The sequence below is a fragment of the Caloenas nicobarica genome, chromosome 3, assembly GCF_036013445.1.
Source record: "Caloenas nicobarica isolate bCalNic1 chromosome 3, bCalNic1.hap1, whole genome shotgun sequence".
NCBI lineage: Eukaryota > Metazoa > Chordata > Aves > Columbiformes > Columbidae > Caloenas > Caloenas nicobarica.
Window position 1 is genome coordinate 101,568,134 of NC_088247.1, and position 24,983 is coordinate 101,593,116.

General features: G+C 37.4%; 1 protein-coding gene across 8 annotated transcripts in view; it reads left to right on the forward strand.

The window, feature by feature from the left end:
- The window catches only part of MARK1 (microtubule affinity regulating kinase 1), a 58,624-nt gene that overhangs the window by 17,049 nt on the left and 16,592 nt on the right, over window positions 1-24,983 (forward strand). For 6 of the 8 annotated variants that reach the window (XM_065630588.1, XM_065630592.1, XM_065630589.1 and 3 more), the window contains exons 2-9: window positions 5,829-6,032; window positions 6,689-6,742; window positions 13,336-13,384; window positions 14,520-14,585; window positions 15,593-15,663; window positions 16,630-16,686; window positions 20,389-20,625; window positions 20,715-20,834. In XM_065630588.1, coding sequence (XP_065486660.1) covers window positions 5,829-6,032; window positions 6,689-6,742; window positions 13,336-13,384; window positions 14,520-14,585; window positions 15,593-15,663; window positions 16,630-16,686; window positions 20,389-20,625; window positions 20,715-20,834 — 858 coding nt within the window. Of the gene's footprint in view, window positions 1-5,828; window positions 6,033-6,688; window positions 6,743-13,335; window positions 13,385-13,820; window positions 13,953-14,519; window positions 14,586-15,592; window positions 15,664-16,629; window positions 16,687-20,388; window positions 20,626-20,714; window positions 20,835-24,983 lie in introns of those variants that run through there. The other 2 variants (XM_065630594.1, XM_065630595.1) reach the window with 2 other exon arrangements.

Consider the following 24,983-nt stretch of genomic DNA (forward strand, 5'->3'; position numbering starts at 1 on the left):
CTTAGATACCATAGTAACAAGCACAAGATGAGATTTAGTAAATGTTCAGCGTAAGTTTACCCATCATCAGCATATATTTATGCTTTTAGAAAGGAATCTTTATTGTGTATTGACATGAAGGGATTGCGTTTCACCTTGCAATAGAAATATTTTACCATTAGCTTTGAAGTTGTGTTTTTGAAATATAGAATATTACAATTGGGAAGAAAAGGGAAGAGATACAAGAGTAAGGAAAAGTTATTTTGTTTAGTATCTCACTTGATACTATATGTCAAACTCCATGCTTATAGTTTGGTTTGGGTTTGGCTTTTTTTAAGTTTTATATAAAATGCTTTTCAGAGTTACAGCATCAGTTAATGAAATGTTTCCATATGCCTGACTGAGGTGGCTTTATTCAAAATCGTTACTTATTGCTGATAGCTTCGAGCTCTTTCAAAAGTTCATGCCTGGAATTCCTACATATTATGTAAATCTGATATAAACAGAAAGATGCACATACATGGGTTTGATTATTTTCCTTGTGTGCTTCTGGAAAGCCTGTGTGTGCAGGCTCAGAGTACAGGTACAAGTTAAAGACAAACATCACAATTTTGTCTGATTCTCTTCTGTCTTTGCCATACATTGACCTTGGTATCAGATTTAAAATCTGTACATACTTTTTCCCCTCACTCTGTGTGCGCTTCTTGGGTTTTCCTGAGCTGAGTTCTGCATATTATCCTGTTTCAGTGGAGCAGGTTGATTACTTTGGGCCTTGGTTGTTGTTTTTTAGTTTGTTTGGTTTGTTTTTTTAAATAACAAAGTTTTTGTCATGTATAGACAATCTAGTATGCGTTTAATTGCTGATAAGAAATCATGGAATCATGTGTGCATACATTTAGTCTTTTTCATTGCTCCCTCCAAAGCACTTTTTCACGTGTCTGAAAGGCATGAAAAGTTAGAGTACATAGTGCTCTATTAATGTTTTGATTGAGATTAAAGGTGTTTTGGTAATTGCAGTGTGATGTGATGGGTACGTGTCGCAAAAGTGAGCTGTGCAGATGTGAGATTTACCTGGAAGAGGAGTGCCAGAGCACTGGAACAGGCTGCCCAGAGAGGTTGTGGAGTCTCCTTCTCTGGAGACATTCAAAACCCGCCTGAAAACATACCTGTGCGATCTGCTCTGGGTGAACCTGCTTTAGCAGGTGGGTTGACTGGATGATCTCCAGAGGTCCCTTCCAACCCCAACCAGTCTGTGATTCTGTGAATCCTCTTCTTCTGGCACTACCTGATGGATCAGGTACTATCATGTTGTGCAGTTCGAAGTTGCACCATGCTTCATAACTGTAAAGCTGGACCTCTTGGTGCTCTTGATACATGATGCAGAACAAGCTGATCTGAACATTTTGGTTGGTTTCTACATTGAGATTTACCAAGATCTTTCAAAAATTGGACTCTTCTAGTTTAGTTTGATTGTTATTTCAGCAACAGGAAGACTTGCTTGAGGTGGTTTGCTAGAAGCTCCTAGGTCCTAAAGGAGTAGTTATGGACAGCAAGCACTTAAAACATGAAAACGGATGGACGTCCAGGACATTACTTCCTACCTTTCTGCCCTTTCCTTCCCGTATTGTGAATCAAAGCTGGTGCAGGTCAGTGCTGTTCAGAAGATAGTCTTCTAAACCCTTCAGAGTTTCTCTGTCTGGGCTAGCTATTTTGATTACCTTGCAAAATATGACAGTACAAACGTTCATGCGTATGGCACATACTTCAAAATGTTTGGAATTACAAATGTAAAAAATTGGCTGCAAGAAACTTAAGTTCGTAACAGGAGGTAATATTGAGAGAGGGAGCGTGATGATGTGCCTTTTCTAGCACTGTGTGTGTGCACTTTGCTTCCATGGGCTGACTGTACCAAGGAATTTGCCATGTAGTAATTCAAGAAGGGGAAAATTCAGGACTAAGATGTTTGTTTAATCAGCAAGGTATATTCGTAGGCAGATCAATGTGTGGAAGTTGCCCTGTTACTCAGAAGGACTAGAGAGGCCTTCAGTGTTGTTAGATTGAGAAGGACTTTGTGGTTTGGTGTCCAGAATGGTTTTGGGGACTTTTTAAGACTAAACTGTAAGAGCAGTTAATATATGTGATGATGTCAGTTTAATTACAGTGTCTAATCTGTGAGAAAACTATTCCAGTGGCTAAGTGGGCAAAGGACGCTGAATTAGTGGAGCACACACTTTGTATCTACTTGATGGAGTTAATTCTTCTGCACTTTCTCAAAGATGTGTCTGGGCATCAGGTCATCTTGCTTTTGCAAAGCTGCCTGGGGTAAACAAGGCAAACGATAGCTTTGAGTCTTGGGAAGCAATGGGTCAGGTTAGCTCTCTTGTGATTTCAGTGCTGTTGACTTTCTGTAATTAATGGGACATGTCAGGAACAAGCCTAGTTATGAGTAATAAGTTTTAATTGAGCTCTCTTTGGTCACAATCTAAAAATTGAATACTAAAATTACTTCTTGGAGATTTCTGAAAAGGCGGTGGATTTGGTTTTGTATGGGATTTTTCTTTTTTTAATAGTTGCCGACATGCACAGTACCTAAATGGCTGCTCTAATATACTGTTTCAGCTCTAAACTTTTGTTACTGATGGACCTTCTTTGTTTAAAATTGCATTTTCTTTTAAGAAACATCTAATTTTTTGTTGATTTCTAGGCATTTTATTTGACACTGACATAAACTGGACATACTGGAAGTCATGTTTATGATGTGCTAGTAAGATAGTGTTTCCCACTAAATTATATATGTATCTTAAGATATATTATCAAGGTATCTAGAGAAATATCAGAATCTTTCATTAAAATCCTGTGTAAGCAATGCAGGTTATTAGCTGGAATTGGTTTTAGATGGCAGGAGAGTGTTGGTTTTTACAGCCTGTTTGTTTCCAGCACCCTGACAAATTTCTCAGAATTTAGGGATCGTTCTTCTGAAATGGCATTTGTAAACAGCCGCATAGTAGCTGATGCATAATGAATGAACATATTGCAATAACCATAAAGATCTTAAAACTACATATCTTGTCTTTCTAGACAGTGTGGATATCTCATCCTTCTGTGGAATTCAGCTTTAGCACTGTTTGGAAATAATCTCTGAGATATCATGATTTGACCTGATTTTTTTCAATATCTTTATTATGTTTCAATTTCATCGAATGCTTATTTCTAGAATTTGATGAGTTTCAAGTTTAAATTCCTCTGTACTTTCCAACAATAGCAACATGTTTATGTGCAAAAGAGAGGCCTATTTCAAGACTTAAGAAGAATAATTTTAATTTAATTCAGTGCTGTTAAAATTCAAAAATTATATATGTGTGGCTTACAAACTAAGAAACTTGACCTTCTTTATGCGTATTTTCTGTCATCCTTGAGCATAGCTGGGGAGAATGGTTGTCTCTGAAGATAATCTAAGAGGGGATAATTAAGAAACTATCTGGAGGGGCTTAGTTTTTCCATCACAGAAAGACCAAAATCGAGTATCGTCATGATCGTGAACCTTGTTACCTTTTTTTTTTTTTTTCTCTTCAGATTTGGTTCTGCATTATATTGTCATTATGATTAAATAACTGCTTTACCTGTTAAATCTGCATTAAAATGATCTGTGCTGTGAAGCCATCTTTCGCTTTGCCTATGGCATTGGTTTTGTTTGCCTATCCAACCATTTATCTAAAAGACCCCTTCCAGTATCTCCGGGCAGTAGGCTAATCCTATGACATGTATAAAATTGGCAATTGCTATTAGGGTTGCTTCTGGTAGGCATTGTATTACAAGTAGTGAAGAACTAGTTGTGTGCATAAATAGGCTTGAAGACTTTTAAAACTTGCTTGTTTAGCATGGTGCCATAGCTCTGGACAAGGTTCTTGGTACGGCTATAATATTAATTATTAGCACCATACAAATATTGATTTTTTTCAGGATGTTAGGCAAGACTTGTATTTGGGTTCTGGTTTATTGCATGTAGGACTCGTATCTGATGTTGAAGGAATGTTTCAAAACCTCTTTGCCTGGAGCTGTCCTTCTGATCCACTCTTTCCAAGTCCACAGAAAGTATTTTAATTATGTGCTTCCAAAGGATAAATACTATTGCTAGTGTGCTATTTCATGGTTGAATAAATTTGTCTGATATACAGAATCTAAACATGTCTGGCTTGCTTGGTTCTGCAGTAATTTGGAAATTGTTCAGCAGTGGGAGTAAAGTAGTATTTTGCAGAGGCTCAGGTAATGAAAAGACAAACAGAAAATTATATTTAGGACTGTTCTCCTGGCCATAGTGAATAATTAATAATGCTGGAGGTGATGTAAGCAGAGTTGTGCTACATTTGGGGAGAACATTCTGGTTGTGGTCTACTCCTTGTTTTTTCCGGTTGTGTTGCAGCTGTTTGCTAGTTTTCCCAATTCTACTAGTGCTTATGTCCTGAAATAGCTGTGCCGGGCTCACTGGGACTATCTGTAAGCCTGGGTGTTTACAGGAGGGAATTGACTTCAGTCTATAATAAATGCAGTCTGAAGCTGGAAGCACTGCTTTGAATTCTGTTTTGTATAAGAAAATAGCTACTTGTGTGAGGGATGATGGGTGAGATCAGCATAGACCAATGTTAGGTTGGGTATTGGGAGAAAAAGTGGAGCCTCCTGCTACCTTCTGACTCTGCTTTCAGCTTCAGGCCAAAGATCTAGGGACCTTTGGTCCATAAAGAAACAGGCTTTGTATAAAGATACCAAGATACCCACTTTTTGATTGTAACAGTGAATAGCGGGAAAATATTCAGGTGTCTTTTGAGATTTGTTGGTGCTTTATGCTTAGCAGGAACTGGGTGAGCCAGGAGTAAGCATCCCGTTCTGTTACAAAATCTAAACACTGGTCTGAGAAGACGCTGTTTCTGCCTACAGTATTTGCCTGCCTTAAAAGCTGTAACTTAAAAGATCAGAGGCTAAATTTTACCTGTTAAACATTTGTATCCATCTACCACTAATGTCAGAAAGCATTTGATATACTGAAACACTTAACACCCCTCTGACATCTTCCCTTACTTTGGTTTCTCCTTGGAACGTGTCCAAGCCCCATCTGTATCTTGCCTCTTACATACTTGGAAGTTAAGAGTACAGAAGCACTGCAGATTTCAGTGACTAACATTTAATGTGGGATGATGTGTGGCATGCGTTAAAAATAACAGCCTTTTAGTTCTTCAGACTTTTTGAGATTTAAAATGTATTTATATCATGGAGTTTTCTTTAAGAATAGATTATTATTTTTAAATAAAGATGTAGATGATTACTTGAATGAGAACTTCTGTGACTTACAAAAATATACAAACAGGTTTGAGGAACAAAGCTTACTTGAAAAAATGTTTTTCTCATAATGCTGAGTGAAGAAAGTTAAGGAAAAATAATTGAGTGAAACTTTGTTTCCAAATACACCAAAGTACAAATATTTTTTTGTACTGTGTATTTTTAAAAGACTAAATTTTGGTTATGATTAGACAAGTTTATTTGCAACGTGGTGGTGCAGTGTGTAGTTTGGCATAGTTTCATATTTTAAAAAGTCTAATCGTTTCTTGATTACTGCCTAGGTATATCTAGTTTTACTTTTGGAGCTGGTAAAATCTTTCTGCAGACATTTTTTCTTGGAACATTCATCAAACTCTGCCTGAAAACAGCATGTCCTGCTTGGGCTACCATCCAAAGTTGTCAATTATATTGTAAAAGTAAATAAGTTACTCCCCCTACACCTTTTTATACGGTCTGTTCTGCTGCAACTGTCTAAAATCGCAGTAGTTGAATTCCCAACTATTTTATCTGTCTTCCAGCATACCTCTGTGGATGGGTACACTGAACCACATGTCCAGCCTATCAAGTCGAGTAGCAGACAAAACATCCCCCGATGTAGAAACTCCATTACATCTACCAATGAAGAGCATCCTCACATTGGAAATTATCGCTTACTGAAAACAATAGGAAAAGGAAATTTTGCCAAAGTGAAACTGGCAAGGCATGTACTTACTGGAAGAGAGGTAAGCCTTTTTTTAAAAAAAAAAAAGGCAGAATGTTTTATATTCTCTTTGGCTATCTTTGCTATTATGTTACCTTTCTCTTCTGAATAGAAAAAGTGCATATTTTGTCATCACAAAGGAAAATGCAAAGAGCTTGTTTCAGAATATAGGAAAAGTTACCTGATGTGCATGAGTTTTCCCCATCTAATGACTCCTTTTCTTTAGAATGTAAATTCTTGGTGAAGAGATCAAAAAGTTTATTGTGCATCAAAGGGTATTTTGGAGCTAGGAGTGGGTCAGTTCATCCCCAACCATTTCCAAAACCAAAGAGAAATCTAATGGTAGTTAGATTTCATTGATATTGATAATCTTATTGATAGATAGATCCTTGATATTGAAATCTATTGAGAGAGAGATCGATCTTGTGTTTGAAGGCCCTGGTTTTGCAGTAGACAGGATAATGTTGTTCGGTCCAAACACTGACATAAGTATAAAACTGTTTCCTTGGTGGTACCATCTGGTGGCAAAGTTCTGAACTCCTGCTGGTAGATCATAATAGGTGAGGAAGTTTTGCTTGATGAAATGCATAAAAGCAGACATATACACGTCTTATAGGCACATCTATGCTTTTGCTCACAGAGGTGTGATATATGGTTTGCTTTTTATTTTTCCCAAAGGTTGCTGTGAAAATAATAGATAAAACCCAGCTAAATCCTACTAGTCTGCAAAAGGTAAGAATACACCATAATATCTGAAATTCTGTAAAGAGTTGAACTGTGATCTTTTATTTACTTGTCAAAAATGTTTGGTCCCTTTATCTTGCTAAACAAACATCTTTGTGTTCGTATGACCTTAGGAGACAGTGGTATCCTACTGGCTTTGCTATAGTGTGCATGTGCAATTTGTCTGAGGGCAGTTACTCTGTGTGGTTCCTATCTAAGCATCACTTCTTTGCTCTGCCTTCCTCCTTCAGCTTTAATCTTTGCTGACAAGAAAATCTACGTACACAAGTAGTTTGTCTACATACTAAATCAAGATATAATGCTGTAAAGGATAGTATTTTTCTTGGATTTTTCTTTAATGTAGTAGTTAGGTTTTGTGGACATATGAGTGCCGATTTTATGGCTTTATTTTTTTTTTTACCTTTTGTTTTTATATTCTTTCAGCTTGAATAAAATATTTGTCAAACTCAATGGACACTTAGCAATTACATTTTGTATATAGAATTGACAAAATGGCGGAAAATAATTCGAACATTCTTGTTTATTTGTAGCTGTAGACAAATTCAGAAGTCCTTCATAACCATTGCGATGAGCGTTTTTACAAAACCCTGGGGGATTTTTGTTTGGTTTGTGCTCTTTTTACTATTTAACTATACATATGTTTGCTTTTGGCTGAAGCACAGAAATTTTGCATTGTCCTATTGGAGGTTGCCCCTTAAAAAATAAAAAAAAGGGATATTTTTTCTTTACAAATACTGGACTGCTGCTGTCTGCAGCTGTAGAATGAGAGAGAGAAGCTAGGGCTTGTTGCTCTTTTATCTCTGGCTGCCATTACATTTATTTTATTGTGTAACTTTGGTTATGGGAAGTTAAATATGACTTTGCTTTAATTTCTTTTTTTCTTTGTCTTTTAATTCTTTGATTTATTTGCTTTAATTTCTCTTCTGTAGTATTTTTGAGTGTGGGTTCTTCAGGATTTTTTTTTTTTTATTCAACCTGCTCTGCAGAGTCCATGCAAAAGTTTCGCTATCCTTATGTTCTATATCCTATATTAAGCAAATCTCTGCTAATATTTGGTCTAGTGAAGAGGACCCCACAGAGGCAGGATGTGACAGAGCATACTGGGGAGATCCTGTGCTGCTCATGTAGCTTGTTTCCTACCTAGCTTGGTATTTACGCTTGGAGAGCTAGGTGAATTTGTCTCACCGTTGAACAAAGAGAGGATAAAAAGCGTTAAAACTTCCTGGAAAATGAAGCATGAAAAAGTTAGTTCTAGGGTAATTGCTTTAGTGATAAGTTATATTTCACACAAAGTATTCAACAATAATTTGCTAAATCATTCCAAGTATAAATGAAACTTTCATAGCTTACAAAAGATGCCATTACACTGCACCAGTAGTACACAAAACACTCGTGTAATAGGACATTGCTGCTGTTACGTGTTTTTTGAGTGGGAAGATAAGAAGATAAACACTTTTAGGTGCAGGTAGAAGCAGCTTATCATAGAGCTAAGGACAGAAATTGAATTAGGTGATTTAACAATAATTCCTTTCTTCTTCAATAACTTCTAGAAATATTTATCCCATGCATCTTCTGCTTACACTGGAAAGTGTGATAACTTGTTGATATAAAGTTTTCCTTTGTAACATCTTAATTGTAATTTTCAGAAAAAATCATCTTTGTTTTGAAGCTCTAAATGTCTTCAGCTTCCTACAATTTTCTGAGAATTTTGAGTGAAGCTGAATATTGATTCCCTGAAAGCTTTTAAGTAAACGTAAGCACAGTTTTTGCACAGTCACTCAGGCAATTGTAGTTTTTTAAAGCAAATAAGGGTGGGAGGGTGGTTCATCAGCATGCTTGGAATTATTTCTTTTAGTATTCTGATTGGTCATTTGTGTATTGTAGATAAAACAATAAAAAAATCCTTGTTCTGTTCCATGAAATCAGTCATCTTTATTTTTCTTTCTGCACTGAACTATTATGTAAAGTTTGTGCTTCTTTATGTACAATGTAGTATCATTGTAATGTGAATTTTTATGATTTGTCAGCAGGGTTATACTGTATGTAGCACCGTTAAGTAGTCAATTTTTATTTTAAGAGTAGCATTGGGAATGGGAAGTGGTGATAGTAGTATTGTTTTAATAGGAACAGACACTTTTCTAATTACTGTTTATAGAGGAATACTGGAGTATGTTATTGCCACAAAAATACCACTCCTGAGTTTGAACCCATCTAAATCAGGATAGTTGACAGGACAGTCTTTAAAACTTCAAAGCTCGTATGTTATATGCAGGTCAGCAAAACTTTCAGGCCTTTGATCACTGTTGATCATTATTAATCAAGCAAGACAAATATGTAGTGATCTTAGGCACAGAGTTATTCACAAAACCATCCTCCTGCCATTCACTGTAATATAAAGGATACCAAGTGCAAGTAGGTTTTGCCATAGTACTTGCTACTGACTTAATTAAAATGAGTTGAGGCATCATAGCTTCTCCTACACCATTCTGTTTTGTAAACAGAAATATTTGAGCACATACTTGAGTTTCTGAAAGTGTCGTAGAAGCTGGGTCTGTAGTTAAGTCACAGATATGAAAGCAAAGGAAGCGTTTAGTTTGTTCTTAGCCACTCTCCAATGTTATTTATGCCATATAGTATGGACGGGGTACTCCACAGACTTAGTTATTTTAACTTAAACCATCGAATGTTAGGAGATGACACAACTAAGGTGACCTTATAAATTTTAAAAATTGCATCCTTGTGCATGCAACATGATAGTCTTAAGTTATATTGTATTTCTTGCTTTAGGCCCTCTACCTCTTAAAACAGATAAACAATGTTAAATTAAGGGCACTGCCTTTTGTTTTCAATTTGTTCAGTATGTGGTTCTCATCTTAGCGGGCACCTGTTTAGAAGATAGAGCTGTTTTTTTTTTTTTTTTTTAAATGAACTTGCTGTCTTGATCGTAACATAGTGTGCTGACTCAGTTTTTTCCAGTCATGACTGTAATTTGTTCCCAAATGTAAGTATTTGGGTTTCATCATAACTAGAATTTATATCAAAATAGCTGTTCTATTTTCTGCATGTCTGCTACATTGGAAGTGTCTTCTTGTACTGGCTGCACTACGGCTGTTTCTGAAATAGCATTCTGTCGCTTTTCTGCAAAATGCTAGTGGAGCAGAAGGTGCCTTTTTTTTTTTCTTTTTCTTAAAGGATTTGATTAGCAAGTGGCATTTCAGATTTTCCCTTTTTTAGGGGGTCAGAGGACTTTTTTTAATTTTTAGACATATCTAAATCAAACTTAGCTTCCTTCTCCCTGCTGCACCTTTGAGAGACCCTTACACATCCCCTTGGACCGTATGGGCCAGGAACTACACAAGGTGTAATGTGGCTGTGTTTGTGCTGTCTACACGGTGCTGTTCTATTACTTCTGTTCTTTCAGTCTTGCAAACAATTTCTTTCTTTCTGGGTTGGAAAGTATCTGTGAAGCCAAGCAGGTTTAGCAAAGCTGCTTGACTTAGTTATGTAGCAGTATTATGGAATATATGAGTTACATCTGCCTAATTTACAATATGCCTATACCTGAGCTACTTCAGAAATAGGTCTGAAAATATCAGGTTCTAAGTACACAACTGCTGGAAGCTTGTCAGAAGCCAATAACAACTGCAAAACACCAACTCCAAGAGGAACGTGGATCTCCCTGTGAAGAAGGCAACCTTGTGTGCTGTAGTTTCAGCGGTGGGCAGGCAGCTGGGGAGGATTTCTCTGGGGACTACCATCACCTGGAGTCTTTTGATCTTTTCCAGGGCAAGCTGTTTAGTCAGCCGGTGCCTGCAGGTAGATTCCAAGAGTTCAAGTATTCTTTCAATTCTTACTCTGCTGATTTCTCTCTCTCCCTGTTCTCATATGTTTGGAGGGAGGCTGACACTGTCCCATCTGTAAAATAAAATAACCACTTTCCATTCAGCTGGTGCTTGATGTGATTTGTGTGGATGAGCATCTTCTAAGGTAACTTTAGCTGCTCCAGCCTTGTCCGGTAGTTGCTCTAAGCACGCAAATGCATTTCAACCAGCGTTAAAAGTGCCTTTGAGTCAAAATCCCCAAACAAACAAGAAGCCCACCTCAGAGTCACTAACCAGCAAGATTCACCTTGTGACTTTGAGTATGTTTAGAATTTGCCTTAGAATAGCTGCTTTCTTTCAAAAGGTTGAGACTAACTACTTCATTTCTGAAAAATACCTATTCAACAGGATATATAATACAAGAGGCTGTAAAAAATTGTATTGGTATGGAATAAAGCCATGCTTTAGGTCTTGGTGATGTCTTCTATTCAGAATCAGAGCAAGTAAAGGTTTCTTTCATGTAACAAAGTATCTGCATCAGGCTAGAGGTCACTAATATTCTGTATTGAGGAAAACAGACTTTTATTCTATTTCCTGATAGGCTTTTTCCTTTATGGGAGAAAAAATTGCCTGTTATGTGGAACAAAATTTAATGTCCCTGTAAAATCAATTTGAATCTTAAACCAATTAATAAATTTTTAGATCCTATGAGAATATTGAGTAGAATAATGCACATCAATTCTTTTTCAGTTACTGTGCTTCACATTATTTGTAAAATTGTGTTTATTAATTATCTTTTTTCTAGATTTGAAATTATTTATAGAAGCCCAATATTTTAATCCTGCTTATGAAGAGACGTGTTCATTGATGTAACTTTTATACCAGTGTTAATATTGTTAAGTTATGAAATATCTTTCTAATCTTCTGGCAGGAGTTGCAGTTTTCCACATACCTGCTTAAAAGCTCTTCTGAAGCTATACCACCTACTGGTTTAGATTTGTTAACTTCTGACTAATTGATGTTGATTTAGCTGAGAAACCTTTTCTTCTGCAACAAATTAAAATACTTAGAAAAACATAAATGCACAAAGAACAGCCTGGTACGAGGTGGGTTTTTTTCATGAGTATAACTGGCTTTATGAGGAAATAATAATATTTGCTGAAGTTAGTTCTAGTGCATAGTATTACATACCCATGTGTTACACTTTGAACACAAGCAAATGGCATCATACTGTTCGTGTTTTCTCAGAAAAGTGCTTTTAGAGTCTTTGATTCCTTCTGAAATCGTTTTAAGGGCAATTATAAGGCAAGTGGATAGTAACTAGCTTGAAATAATTAATGTAGAACTACAATAATATTACTTGATCAAGAGCTGAATTTCAAAAAGATGTTACTCTGTCTTGTAGAATAAACTCAAAATTCTGGAAATGTTATGACTAAGTCGCACAAATGGAGTGAAGAAACATCAGTGTTGTCTAAGCAAAACAATTTCTCTTAACTTGTAGCTTCGGGCATCATAAAATAGAAACTAAAGTGCTACTATTTGATGAGGTGTTCAGTCTCTGGCTTACATCTTTGTACCCTTTTGCAAAAGTAATATCTGAACAAATGGGGACTAATTTTGAAAATGGAGGGAGACAAGTCCTCTGAGACATCAGGCAAGCAAAATAGCAACAGTGCACTTCTGTGTCGAGCCAAGCTTCTCCATAAGGAGGACTGAAGTGCGAAGATGTTTCCAAAATATGTGAACATTAGGCTGAAGCCAGCGAGCTTTTCTTCCTTCATTTCAGGATCCTACTTCAGCCCAATATGGGACTAAAGAGCATGCAGCACAGTAAATGGATGTGATGATGCAGATATGCTGTTCACTAGAAGTAAAACAGTGCAAGCTTAGACAGCCTCAAGTATAGAGTAACACGACTATGTAGTCCTTTAGGATTCCTTTTGTTTGCCTTCTTCCCTTTGAGCCCCTAGGTTAGTCTTGCTTCAGCTCTTATTTAATCAATAAACCCATGAATGCTAGAAATTTAAGAGCAAAGGTGCCTTGTTTCTGATTTTAACGAAAAAAAAAAGTAAACTCACCGGTTTTTTTTAAGTATATACACTTAGGGCTATGAGTTTGTCCAGTTGTTTTTAATTATGTGACTCAGGATTGTAAAGCAGACTGTAATCAATCATAAACCTTCAGGCCTTGCTGTGGGGAGAGGAGACATCGCTGTGTAAGATTTGGTAGTTGTGAGAAAAGTGAACTCACCTGCTTCACATTTGTGGAGTGGCAGGGCTGCGGAACATCAGGATTACTGGTCTCTAGTTCCATTTCAACATCTGTGTGTTTGACTTTTCTGTAGTGCTACACCTTGTATTTGCACCTGCAGTTTTGTATGTATTCAGGGTTGTTAGCTGAGCTTCCCAATCACCAAAGAAATGAGAGCAAAGATGTAACAAAAACCTGTGTGAATAATCTGTTGGGTTTGGTCAACGTGAAACTCCAGAAAGGGCTTTAAAACTTCTCTGTGTCTGTTTGTATAAAGCTTAAAAATCAGTTTGGTTTTGATATGTAGTTGGTAGTGGTTATTTTTATCTAATGTATAAGGTATAGCTTAACTATTCTGCAGTTCACTGCACTATATTTATCTATAGTCTATGCTAGTGCAATTTTCTGTGGCTTACACTGCTCCTTTTTGCCATCTAAAATTGCATATCTTGTGTAACTTTTCCATCATAAATACACACTAAGAAAATTGTCTTTCTTCCTTAACAGTTGTTTCGAGAAGTACGAATAATGAAGATACTGAATCATCCCAATATTGGTAGGAGCTCTGCATTTCTGGAAACTTTTGTTATTATTATACTGTTTACATTTTAGTCTCTTTGGCTTTATTTAAATGTACTTTATGTTACGCTTTTGTTCATTAAACTTTTTTGAGATAACAGGACAGTGAGCATTCAGAAAATGCTTCATTGTCTTGCCTCCTTTATTGATTCTGCTTGGAACAAGAATTTTGCTCTGAGGAGATCAACCGCTCAGCCCAGGAAAGTTTTAACACGAAGTAGGAAATGCTGAGCACTCCAATCTGTTGAGGGTCCCAACTCTCCTCATCCATTGAAATTACTCTTGAGGCCAAAGAGCATGAGTTTCTTGGGTGAAAGTAGCAGAACTCTGTTGAGTCTAGGAAAGACTCCCATTGACTGATGTTTCCAGAAAATCAGAATTACAAAGTATGTAATTTTCCCTTTCTGCTTTAGTTCTTTCACCTGCCCCACAGCTTCAGGGCCCTACTTTGTGATGACAATTCTTCTGGCTGAGGAGGGCTGGACAGTCTTGTTCCAGAGACACTTAATGGTCCTGAATCGGCCAGAGGGCTTGTTGCATACAAGGTATGGATGAGGTGTACAAGTTATTACATGCTAGGCACTCCCTTCTCATCCCTCAAATTGTTTGTTGCTTTTCCAGCATTCTTAGCTTCTGCTGTTTTTTGTTTTCTTGGGGGTGGCGGTGGGAGTGTGTTTGCTTTAAACAAGTAGGTACTATTACAAGCTGAGGAAAGTCTTTTAGACTTAACGTTTCTGGTATCCACTCAGTTTTTAGTTGGTCAGAATCTCAGATTTCTAACTGGGAGCAGTTTAATAGCGAAACAGGGAAGGTTTGTATGATCTTAAAGATGTCTGTGTCAAATTAAACACTAATTTCAGCATGAACTCGTTTGTAAAGTGTGCATAAACTTTGGAGAAAATTGTGAATTAATATGCTTTATTATCAACCGTGATTTAGAAATTAATTTTGCTTTTTTCCCCTCAAAACAATGCTAACCTAAAGGATATAAGGTTTTCATATGGTTGAGTGTTATCACTGGCCGTAAATTATACTCACTTCATCAGTATAATTTTTTTGTTTATGCTGTGCTTTTGCTCCCTGCTGCAATCTCTCATTCATTTTTCTTGCAGTAAAATTATTTGAAGTTATTGAAACTGAAAAGACATTGTATTTGGTAATGGAATATGCCAGCGGGGGTAAGTGGATTCTTAATTCTGCTTTAAGGATAAACTGAAATACAGAAAGCCATGCCAGTTGCATGCCTAGGAATGATTTAAGGATTTTATGGTCTATGGGTTATTCCAGTCTGGCCTTCACAATGGTCCCAGCAGACATCCCAGGGCTGACTTTCTTGCTTGCATCCAGTTCTGTAAAGTAACCTGTTAGGTTTGTGCTTAAGGGTTGTTACTGCTCTGAGGTTTCTGCTGGAATATCAGGAGATAAATACTGAGCCAAGTTTTTGCCAAGATCTGTACCAGGTTATCTGCTATATTTAGGCAACCACTGGTGCCTCACTTTGTCTTGCAAATGTGTGCCAGAGCACTTGGAGAGGCAGGTCCGGGGGATGGGAGTAAAGAACACGAGGAAAGGGATGGTCAGGACCACAGGGAGTGAGAGGGTTGGTGGGTCCCCGCTCAAGGAGCTGCTCAGCATCTGCGTGGGCAATGTCCGAGTGTGGGAAGGGAGCCCAGCACAGAGATAGGGACCCGCTAGGAAAGGCTGCTCCTCAGCCACCACAAAGGTGAGGATCTGAGAGGTATTGGAGCAGCTTTATTAGAGGATAAGAAGGAAAAAACGGAAGTAATACAGATACTGTCAAGTGAAGCCGCTAGAGATAAGCGAAATAAATTCAGTAGGTAAGAAGTTGCCTGTTTCCCAGTTTGTCTCATATGCAATGTAGATGTTTGTCATTATTAGTCTTTGTTGTTGTTTCACAGTGGTTTTAAAGTAGATTTATTTTTTAACATTGAAGAAGCCTTAGCGTGAAGGGTTCCTTTTTTGTATGTCTTGACTACTACATGTCTGAAAAATAAAACCCAGTGCAAACAGCAAAAAGGAATTTTTCTTGTCTGCTTCTATATCCTTTCCCATCAAGGGTGGAGGGAGGAGGGGGCTGTTGTTTTCAAGCATTATTTCATTGTGCATGACAGTCAAAAGTAGAACCTGGGCAACAGGACTGATGTTTTGTGCTTGTCATGGTCAGGAGAAGTGTTTGACTACCTAGTTGCACATGGAAGGATGAAAGAGAAAGAAGCTCGTGCAAAATTCAGGCAGGTATGAAATTAACATTTGCTCTTTCTTCTGTGTCTGTTTATGGTGTTTTCAGATAGACAAGAGTGTGAGCGTACTTCTTTAAAGAAATATGCATTGTTGTGATAATGTTTATTAAAGCTGGAGTGGAAAAAATCCCTGAAGAGAAAAATATCTGCTTCTTACGTACTATCTAAAAATAGTTACATTCTTTTTTAGTGGATGTTCCTAAGAGCCACATTTTTTTTTATTGTGACTCACTTGAGGTTTTAATCCTTTTCTGAATATTTTAGAATTTAACAGCTCTTCTACCTAGAGATGTTATGATGACGTTTTGCTGTGTCATGTCACAGTTTCGTGTGAAGGATATTCTGTAACAGGTTTTTATGTTCTTGTGTACAAACTTTCTCATATTAATCTTTTTCTTGCTCTGTTTTTAGTGATTATTTTGTGAAAAGCTTTAATGGGATAAATAAAAAAGATCTGGTATTTTTCAGAATTAAGGTATATAATTAACATGTAAAGCAACTACTTTTAACTTGCTGGTTTGGACTTGGTTTTTGTTACACATATATGAAAGTTGTATATGAAAATGTTGAGTAAACTATTCTGTTAGGAAAGAATTGCAGAGATATGCTGCAAATATTTCAGAATATAAAATCCGAGACGGTACATCCCACTGTGGGGTTATGAGGTAGAATAATGTCCTTTTATAGTTATTGCTATTGGATGATCTGCATTTAAAATAGATGTTTCTCTTATTACCTTAAGGAGTATGTATTTTTTTAAATAAGAAATATGACCTGCTTTTAGGGATGTTTTAGTATTTGAGCTTTAATGAAATTTACATGAATAGTTTCTAAAACGAAAGCTCTATTTATTACTTTCTTATGTTCTACTGAATCACATCATGAGCCAAAATTGCTAAATCATATATGAAAACTTATACTGAGACGGAAATAAAATATTTCACTCATTGTGGTGTTTCAGATTGTGTCTGCTGTGCAGTACTGTCATCAGAAATGCATAGTTCATCGGGATCTTAAGGTAGGCTGTTACTTATTGTTCATTTTGCTGGTTGACAATATAGACTTAATTTCTTGCTATATACTTGTCCTTGGCCACTGTCTCTGAATGCCTCAAACATGTGAATGAGGGAACTGTAACTATCACTTGTATTTTACTCTCAGTTTTCTGAAGCACAAAAATAATGTAGCTTGCCTGTTGGAACAGGGGAGAGACAAGAATAGAACATGTTAGTTTCATTCCAGTTTTGGCTTTAAGAAAAAGATGCGTGCTCCAAAGAATTGTACCTCCTGGCATGCAGATATCTACACACTGAAGCTATAGAAGCTCAGTGATACCAGTCAGCACTACTTAATTAAAATATTTTCAGTTAAAACATATTGCAAGATATATAAAATGGTCTTTTCTTAGTGATTCATAAGAAATACATTTTTAATCCACATGAACTTCTGATTTATACTCTACTATTTAATTCAGGCAGAAAAGTCTAAGGTGAAGAGAAATTAGCTGAACTTCCTTTTTTTGATGCTTTGTAGTAATTTATCTGCATAAACATACCAGACCATGTTCAGCGATTGCAGGTGCAACCTAAGGCTTCAGTCTGAAGTCTTCTTCATGCCAAGTGCAGATATGGGACTTGGACACAAGATCTTCACCCACTTAAAAGTTGGCTTGTGCTCTGGCTTTAATGTCTGTGTACATTTACAAAGAAAACACACTAATGTAGGTTCTTTTTTACTGATGTGTCTAAATACTTGCGAAAAGCTGAGGTTCAGTTATTCCCAAGGGGTTTTTTTCACCAGTATCTTTTGTCTTAACTTTCTTATAATACACTGCAGCATATGCTCATCCTGTTTCTTACAAATCTGTTCCCTAATACCTGTCAATCTGCCAGCTCCTGTGTGTGCATATGGTGTTGGATAACACATCCTTCTCTGCTGAGTCCTCCCTGCCCCAGGACCATTGTCATCTGCTGATGGAGGTGCCTGGCCAGCGCTCTGAAGTCAGAATGCAAGGAAGGAAAGGGCTGGATCTCATTGAAATCTTGATTTTAAAAAAAAAAAAAAAAAATTCTCCCCATCTTATGTGATGGTTTGGAGACCATGAATGTTTTGTCAAGCTCCCTGGAGCTTACTGCAGCTACTGTTGTTGAGCTTTTCAGGAGGCTGTACCCAGGGACCCGGTGGCTTGGCCGGACAAGCTGCTTTCCCTGGTTACCTCTGCAGTGTGCTTGGTTGGGAGCAGGGAGCCAGCCAGCTCCTCGTGTATCTGGCACTGCCTGGCTCAGCCCAGCGACGTTATTGAGCCTTATTGCATTAACCTCTGCAGTGATTTAGCATCCTGCATCTCACGCTTTCTCCTGGAGCCTGTTACAGCCTCCACCCCTCATTCATGTCTCAGTTCCACAGCACATATACAGCTCACAGCATTGCTCGCTGGACTATCCAAAACCGCTTTGCAGCGTTTGCGCAGGATCCCTTTTACCATCTGTCACGAGTATTCTGCTGCTGATCTCCTTCCTATTTGCAAGACAGGCAGGCAGAGTCCAAAGTATTTTCTTTGTTTGCTTTTCTCTCTCTGTCATCTCTTGGATGGAGTTATGCTAGACTCATTTGAAAAATTCAGTCTTAGGTGTGATTGAGAGCTAGTCAGCCTAGCCAGTGAAAAATGCATTCCCCAAAGAAAAAAAATGGTTAAACCTGTGGCTTTGAGGAGGTGTTTCCACTTAATCTTTTCTTTCCAAATGTTATGTGTCATCTCTCTCATTTAAAACTCTTTGCATGGAGCTGCGGAGAAGGAAGAAGCAACTTGAAAGTTGTGTCTGCGTTCACATCTGTTTCTCTTGACTTTCGCTCTGGTATCAGCATGCTGACCAGTTGACGCTGCTAGTACTGCGAGGCAGAGCACCACTTTGGGGATTTTTGATAAACCTTTTTGGCTTTAATAACAGTAATGGTAAATTTCGCCAAATACTTTAGACTAAACTAGGAAGACATGTAAGAAAATGTGCCAGTTTGTCCAGGCTGTTCGGCAGAAGAGGAGGGCATGCAAGGCCTATGATTACTTAAACTGTCTCCTTTTAATTTTCTGTGATTATAAACAGCTTGTGTAGAAAGAGCTATAACCAACTCCAACTTTGCTCGTCCTGTGATGCACAAAACTTACCTTTTCAGTGAATGTTAATACTTTTTCCTCTGAACATGTAGCCAACAAGAGCATAGTCTTTCTATTTGGCACATTAAAAAGGTTTTTTTGGTGGTTTTGTTTGAAGTAAGAAACCTAGAAGCATGGGGTACTTGGGTAGCAGTGTACTGTTGGACTAGGAGAACTATTGTAATCGCAGAGCAGCTGCACTGACAGTAATGTTTTCACCACAAGAAAAATGAAGTCTTTGTGCAGTAATGTAGAAGGCTGTCAAATATAGAAAATATCTCTGTGACTCTGTCTGCAGGCGCATCAGCTGGAACAAGCTGAGATTAGAGGTCATGAGTTGGGAAAATAAAGTATTTTCCAAGACAGTTAGTTTGTAAAAATGGGCTGTATTTTACTCCTGAAAAAAAGCTAAATTATTAAAAATAAAACCTACAAACAGATAAAACCAAACAAAATCATGTTTACCCTTTTAATGAAAGCAACTAACAAGTTGATTGCTGTTTCTCTGATCCTGAACTAACATACTACTTTCTGAGCACAGTATGCGATGAGAGGTGTCTATATTTGCTATAAAACTGATGTTTGGCAATTAGGTGAATCCTCTGCTCTGGCTGGTGTCTGTCCCCATGTTGAAAAAGGGTTCCTGCACTGCTCAGTGCTGCTCCTGTGTCGCTGATACGCAGATCAGGAACCAAGACCCAGTTAGATGGGTAAACATTGCCCAGTTCTGCTGCTCTGCTTGCATGGCATCCTTGAATTTTGAGAAATGCACTTTATTTTTTTCTAGTAATGTATTAGTATCCCTCTAACTCCACTCTTTTAATCTTCTGACCTACCTGTGATACTCAGCGTAAGATATTGTGTACTGAATACTTGCATCTAGGTATATGTGATGTGTTGGATTCACATGATGATTGCTGCACAGGCATTCATATTCTTAGATATACAATACATGCATTTTTTCATACAGAATGTTACACTTGAGTGTTAAACACCTTGATGCTGTTATTGCTAAAGCAAACGCTAATAGTTAAGGGGAGATTTTTCTTTTGGTACAAAATGCTGAGATACAACATGTAGCTTGAAGTGTTTCATCTTGCAAGCAGAAGAGATCTTCTTTTAAAGTCTTAAATCCCTCCTAACATTTACCCCACCAAAATGGTAGATGATGTCTGGGATTAGATTTATGCTCTTTGGCATCAGAAGTTGGCACGAACCTGTCAAAAGCTGAAGCTGCTCTTCTGAGATGTCTAGATACTTCAGTCTAAAGCTGAACTAGGTTAGTTCTTCCAAAAAAAAAAAAGATCTTCATAGCTGATTCACTAGCTGACTTTCAAGTCTGTTTAGCTGCTTTTAACAGCTGTATTTTCCTGAGTAAACATAGTCAATTTTCAATCTTTGTAGAGTTTTAAGAGGGATTAGTTTCTTTTGTTCTGCAAGAAAGATACAGATGGTGAACCATTTTAGAAAAAGAAACATTTTTGCATTTATTGATAAATGATACACTGTAATATATTCATCTTATTCTGATACCTAAATTGTCCTTTTCCTCTTCTATTTTTCTCTTAGGCAGAAAACCTTCTACTTGATGCAGACATGAACATTAAAATTGCAGACTTTGGTTTTAGTAATGAATTTACGGTTGGTAATAAACTGGACACGTTTTGTGGAAGCCCGCCTTATGCCGCTCCTGAACTTTTCCAAGGAAAGAAGTACGATGGTCCTGAAGTGGATGTGTGGAGCCTTGGGGTGATTTTGTACACACTAGTAAGCGGATCGTTGCCATTCGATGGTCAGAATCTAAAGGTACAGCTGAAGTATGAAAGCCTGGCTTTTATTCTATTTAAATCTTCTATGTCATTAGTAGGCTCACCTTTTAAAACTTTATTTTAAAGGAACTGAGGGAGCGAGTACTGAGGGGGAAGTACCGCATTCCATTCTATATGTCCACAGACTGTGAAAATCTACTTAAGAAGCTGCTAGTACTGAACCCAATAAAACGAGGCAGCTTAGAAGTAAGTAGTTTCATCTTGGGGGCGGGGGGAAGGGGTTTCAGATTAAGAAAGAATATAATAATTGCTCAAGACTTGTTTATTTTTCATTATAGGTACTACCTGTTTTAAGGGCCCAAAAGTCTTACTGTTTTGTTTCGGTTTTTTGTTTGGGTTTTTGTTGTTGTTGTTTTGGTTTTTGTTTGTTTTTTTTTTAAAAAAAAAAATATCCCAGAAACAGTGGAACTTGAAAATAGAAAGTGTTAATGAATGAAAGTCTAACCTTAATTGCAGCTGACTACAGACTATCATTTAAGAGCAATTGAAAGTGCAAACTGTTTCCACTTGTTTTGGTGAGATAATGGAGCTAGTTCAAACTGTGTGGAAAGCAGGACAAGATTGTAAATATCTTCTGCTTAGAGTTTTTCAGAAAAAAAACAGCAGCAGGCAGTACTGTAAGCATTTTTGACTTACAATTTCCAGCATGACTTCTTAAAAATGATAGATACAAGAGGAATAACTGTGATAGAACACTATGTGGGTTTTTTGTTTGTTTTAGTGCTGTAATACAGATGAAGACTAAGAACTCTTTGAATGATAAGCTAATAATTGCTAGTTGTTTCTGTTCAGCCTGCTCTTTTCCCCATCTGGTAGCTTTGTTTCAGAATAGCTGAAAAATTAACATGTATAATAATACCTGCTGTGTCCCTCAGCTAAAACCTGTTTTGAGGATTTTTTTACTGAGTTACGATTTTTTTTGTTGTTAGTAAGGTTTTCTCTTCTCAGGATACAGAGAATATCTGTGCATCATTTGCAAGGTGTCTAAAAGGTTCAGTGTTTTTAAGGGGCTGTTTTGTTCAAGATTGCTGTATTGGCAAATACTAGTGGGGTCACTCTGTAGCTGGTATTTAACATATACTTTGTGTAGAGTTCACTCTAAATGCTGTTCTGTTCTATTTTGTGAATTCTTTAACAAAGACCCTTCTAAAAATAATGTCTGCTTACCATAGACATGAAAGTAGAGCAGAAGGTAAATAGAATGGTTTTTAAATAGTATTTGTATGAGTTAATCACCAGTGACTTTTCTTTCATCTTTCTGTGCCTACTTGTGCAGCAGTGGATGGTGTTCCAAAGAATGAATCCCATTTAAGCAGCTTTTTATTTGTAGTGGCCTGACTTATGTTTCCTGACATGAATGCTACCTGTGCAAGGAAGCCTGCAGTTACTGAGCTCTGTCTGCATGCAATTTATTTCAAGCTGATGCTGGTTTGTGACTTGTTATAAATAGTTTTAACTCAAAAAAAAATCTGTGCTGTAGAGAATAGTGAGTGATGGCTTCTGCTTTACTGATATTCGTTAATTATGTTGTATTTATTACTATCTAGAGGATACAAAGATAGGAGCGTGGTGAAAGATCACTTTTTTCCTGTGTCGTGTTTAAGTCTTAGGAAAATAGTTTTTCCTTTTATTGAACTTTTCTCTGGATTTACAGCAATTTCTCTTCAGATCTAATTTCACTTCCACTCTGGATATTGTAGTGTTCTCCAGTTCTTTTAAAATTCCTTCCTGTCCCTGGAGAGAGGTATTGGATGGCAACCTCGTTGCAATGGTGTAGTTGTCACATTGTATGGAAGAGAGCCAATAAACGACATGTGTGACAGAGGATCTTGAGCCAGTACCAAAATACTGCTGATAATGGACGTTGATCAGTATGCTAATCTGAGGGAGAGACACATCACAAACATTAATGTTCCTGAGATCACATGTTTGTTAAATTAGAAAGCAATGGTACGTGGTTTGGAAAGCAATGACTGTTTCTTCTGTCTGAGCACTTCTAAAAATACATATTTAGAATGAAAGTGTATACTTATTAAAAGTTCCTAAAAGTGGAAAGACCGTGTCATCTTAGGTGGGGAGGATTTTTGTTTGTGCTTTGTCTTTTAATTACTTGCTCAGTCCCAGCCATGCGTCCACTCCGTTCCCAGGCCCGTTTTTTCCAGACCATCCATTAGGATGTTTGTTGGTGATATTAACATCAAAGCTGAGCCTGACAGAGGCTCAGCACCATATGGGTTAGGCTTAGCAGTTTTCCTCTGGTAAGGACCAGGTAAATTTTTCTTAAAATGGTTCATCTAGACCTTTTCATGGTTGCAGCAGAGAGAAAACATTTTAGAAGCAAGAGAACGTTGTTGTAACACAATAAATCTTCGCAGGAAGAGATGGGAAAAATGCATCATCAGAAAATATGTGGATCTCTCTTAACTATCAGTATTTCAACAAATTCCTCCTCCCTGCCCACTCTTCAGTTCTTTCCAATCAACACTACGTGAAATTCCCACAGAGCAGATTTATGCTTGCAAAGAGTAATAACTTTGAGACACGTCTTGAGCCGGGCCAGCTTTTTTTATTTGATGATTTTCCTGAAAATTGAGGGAAACCTCATCAATAATACCTAGTTGGTTGAAATTCAGTTTGGGTTGATCTTTAAGAAATACATTTTGGGTCAGATCTTTAAATACCCTGACCAAGGCTGCTGCTCTTTAATCAGCAGAACTTAAACAGATCCTGGAACTGGATCATGTGGTAAGAGCCTGTTTTGAGAGTTGTACAATAACTCAGCATGCCTGTGAGATCATGTATTTAAGACAGAAGCTAGCAAAAGTTTAGATATTTAACAGATGGAAACCTAGAGTAGACTGTATTGAACAATAGATCTACCTAATGAAGAGACATGAAAAACTGTAAGTGGGAATTGTTTGGTTTGCCTCTGAATTCAAGGAGGATCAAGAAAGGGGAGGCAGGATTTGAGCAGTGTGGTTCCTGTCATCCAAACACCTCATTGTGCTTAAACTTTAGATTTAATTAACAGTGTCTTTAAAAAATTGTAATGGCAGATACTGCATAGTACTCTTCAGGGAGTCTTATCATGTTAATGCAAGGCTCCAAACAACATAACCAAAATCTATTGTCAAATAGACTCATGCTCTGTGTACCAGGAATGTGACATAGCAATATGCGTTCACAATTCTTTCCCCTTTATCCCCCTGAAAAGCCAAAAAATCAATTCTGTGCCAAAGCTTTGAACAAATCTTTAAGTCTTATTGTCAGCAAAATGTTAACTGGCCCAAATACAAAGTTCTGTATTGTTCTTGTGAGGATACAGCTATTTGGGTCTGTAATTTGGCAGCAGTGTTACATACAAAGAATTTGGTTGTATCAGTGGAAAACTGACTCTTTTCCTCTTTGTGAGAGAGAACTAAATTTGGTGTTTGTGAGGCATATTTGGAGCCTGTGGGCAACTTGACTTGCTGGCACTTGTTTCACTCTTCTGTCAATCTAGTGAGCAGTGTTAGCATCTGTCCCTAAAGAGGCATGTGTGCCTGTTGCTGTAGGAGGTAAAATGTTTTTAGCCGATTTAAAAATATGGAATACATCCTGAAGAAGAAATCGTGGTGGTGCCCATGGATTCCAGCTTGGCATGTCTTGCAGACATATCAAAGATCCAGGCCAAAGCAGAGGAAATTTTCCAAAGAATGCAGGAGAATTTTTTTAAGGAAATATCTGCATGGCATAGAGAGAGTTAAGAGGCATTTCTCCCTCCAGGCAAACTGTGAACATATTTAGGTCAAGTGCAGTGATATGATCCATAAGAAAAAATGGCCAGTTGGCATCATGATCTTCAAAGGAATGACTGTAGGAAGCATCAGCATGCTTCTGAAATATTCCTTAGTTTCTAGACACTTCCTTTGTTATTATTTGAAGGAGTCATTTATTGTGATAGAGTTGGTATTGTGGTAACATCTAGGCATCTCAACCAAAATGAGAGCATGAGTGTTGGGCACTTGGCAAGACAAAATTAAGAGATGGTGGAAATGAAGGGTACAAAATGAAAGATTTTTGTGTGTTGGAACTGCAGGGTTTTTTTCTCTCAGATTTTTCTGATATTTGGGTAGGGGGATTGTATTGTAAAGGGCAAATGTTCGGTGGAGATTGAACTAATGGAGACAAAAGGGTGCAAAAGATAAAAGAAGAAACTATAAGATGTGAGAGGGAAAAGGTGTGAGGGAAAGAGCAGCATTCAGATTATTATGAGTTTTAAAGCTTTTTTTTCCCCAGTCCAGCTAGCACGGATTTAATTTGGTATGGTAAACGGCATATAGACCTAAAGTTCAT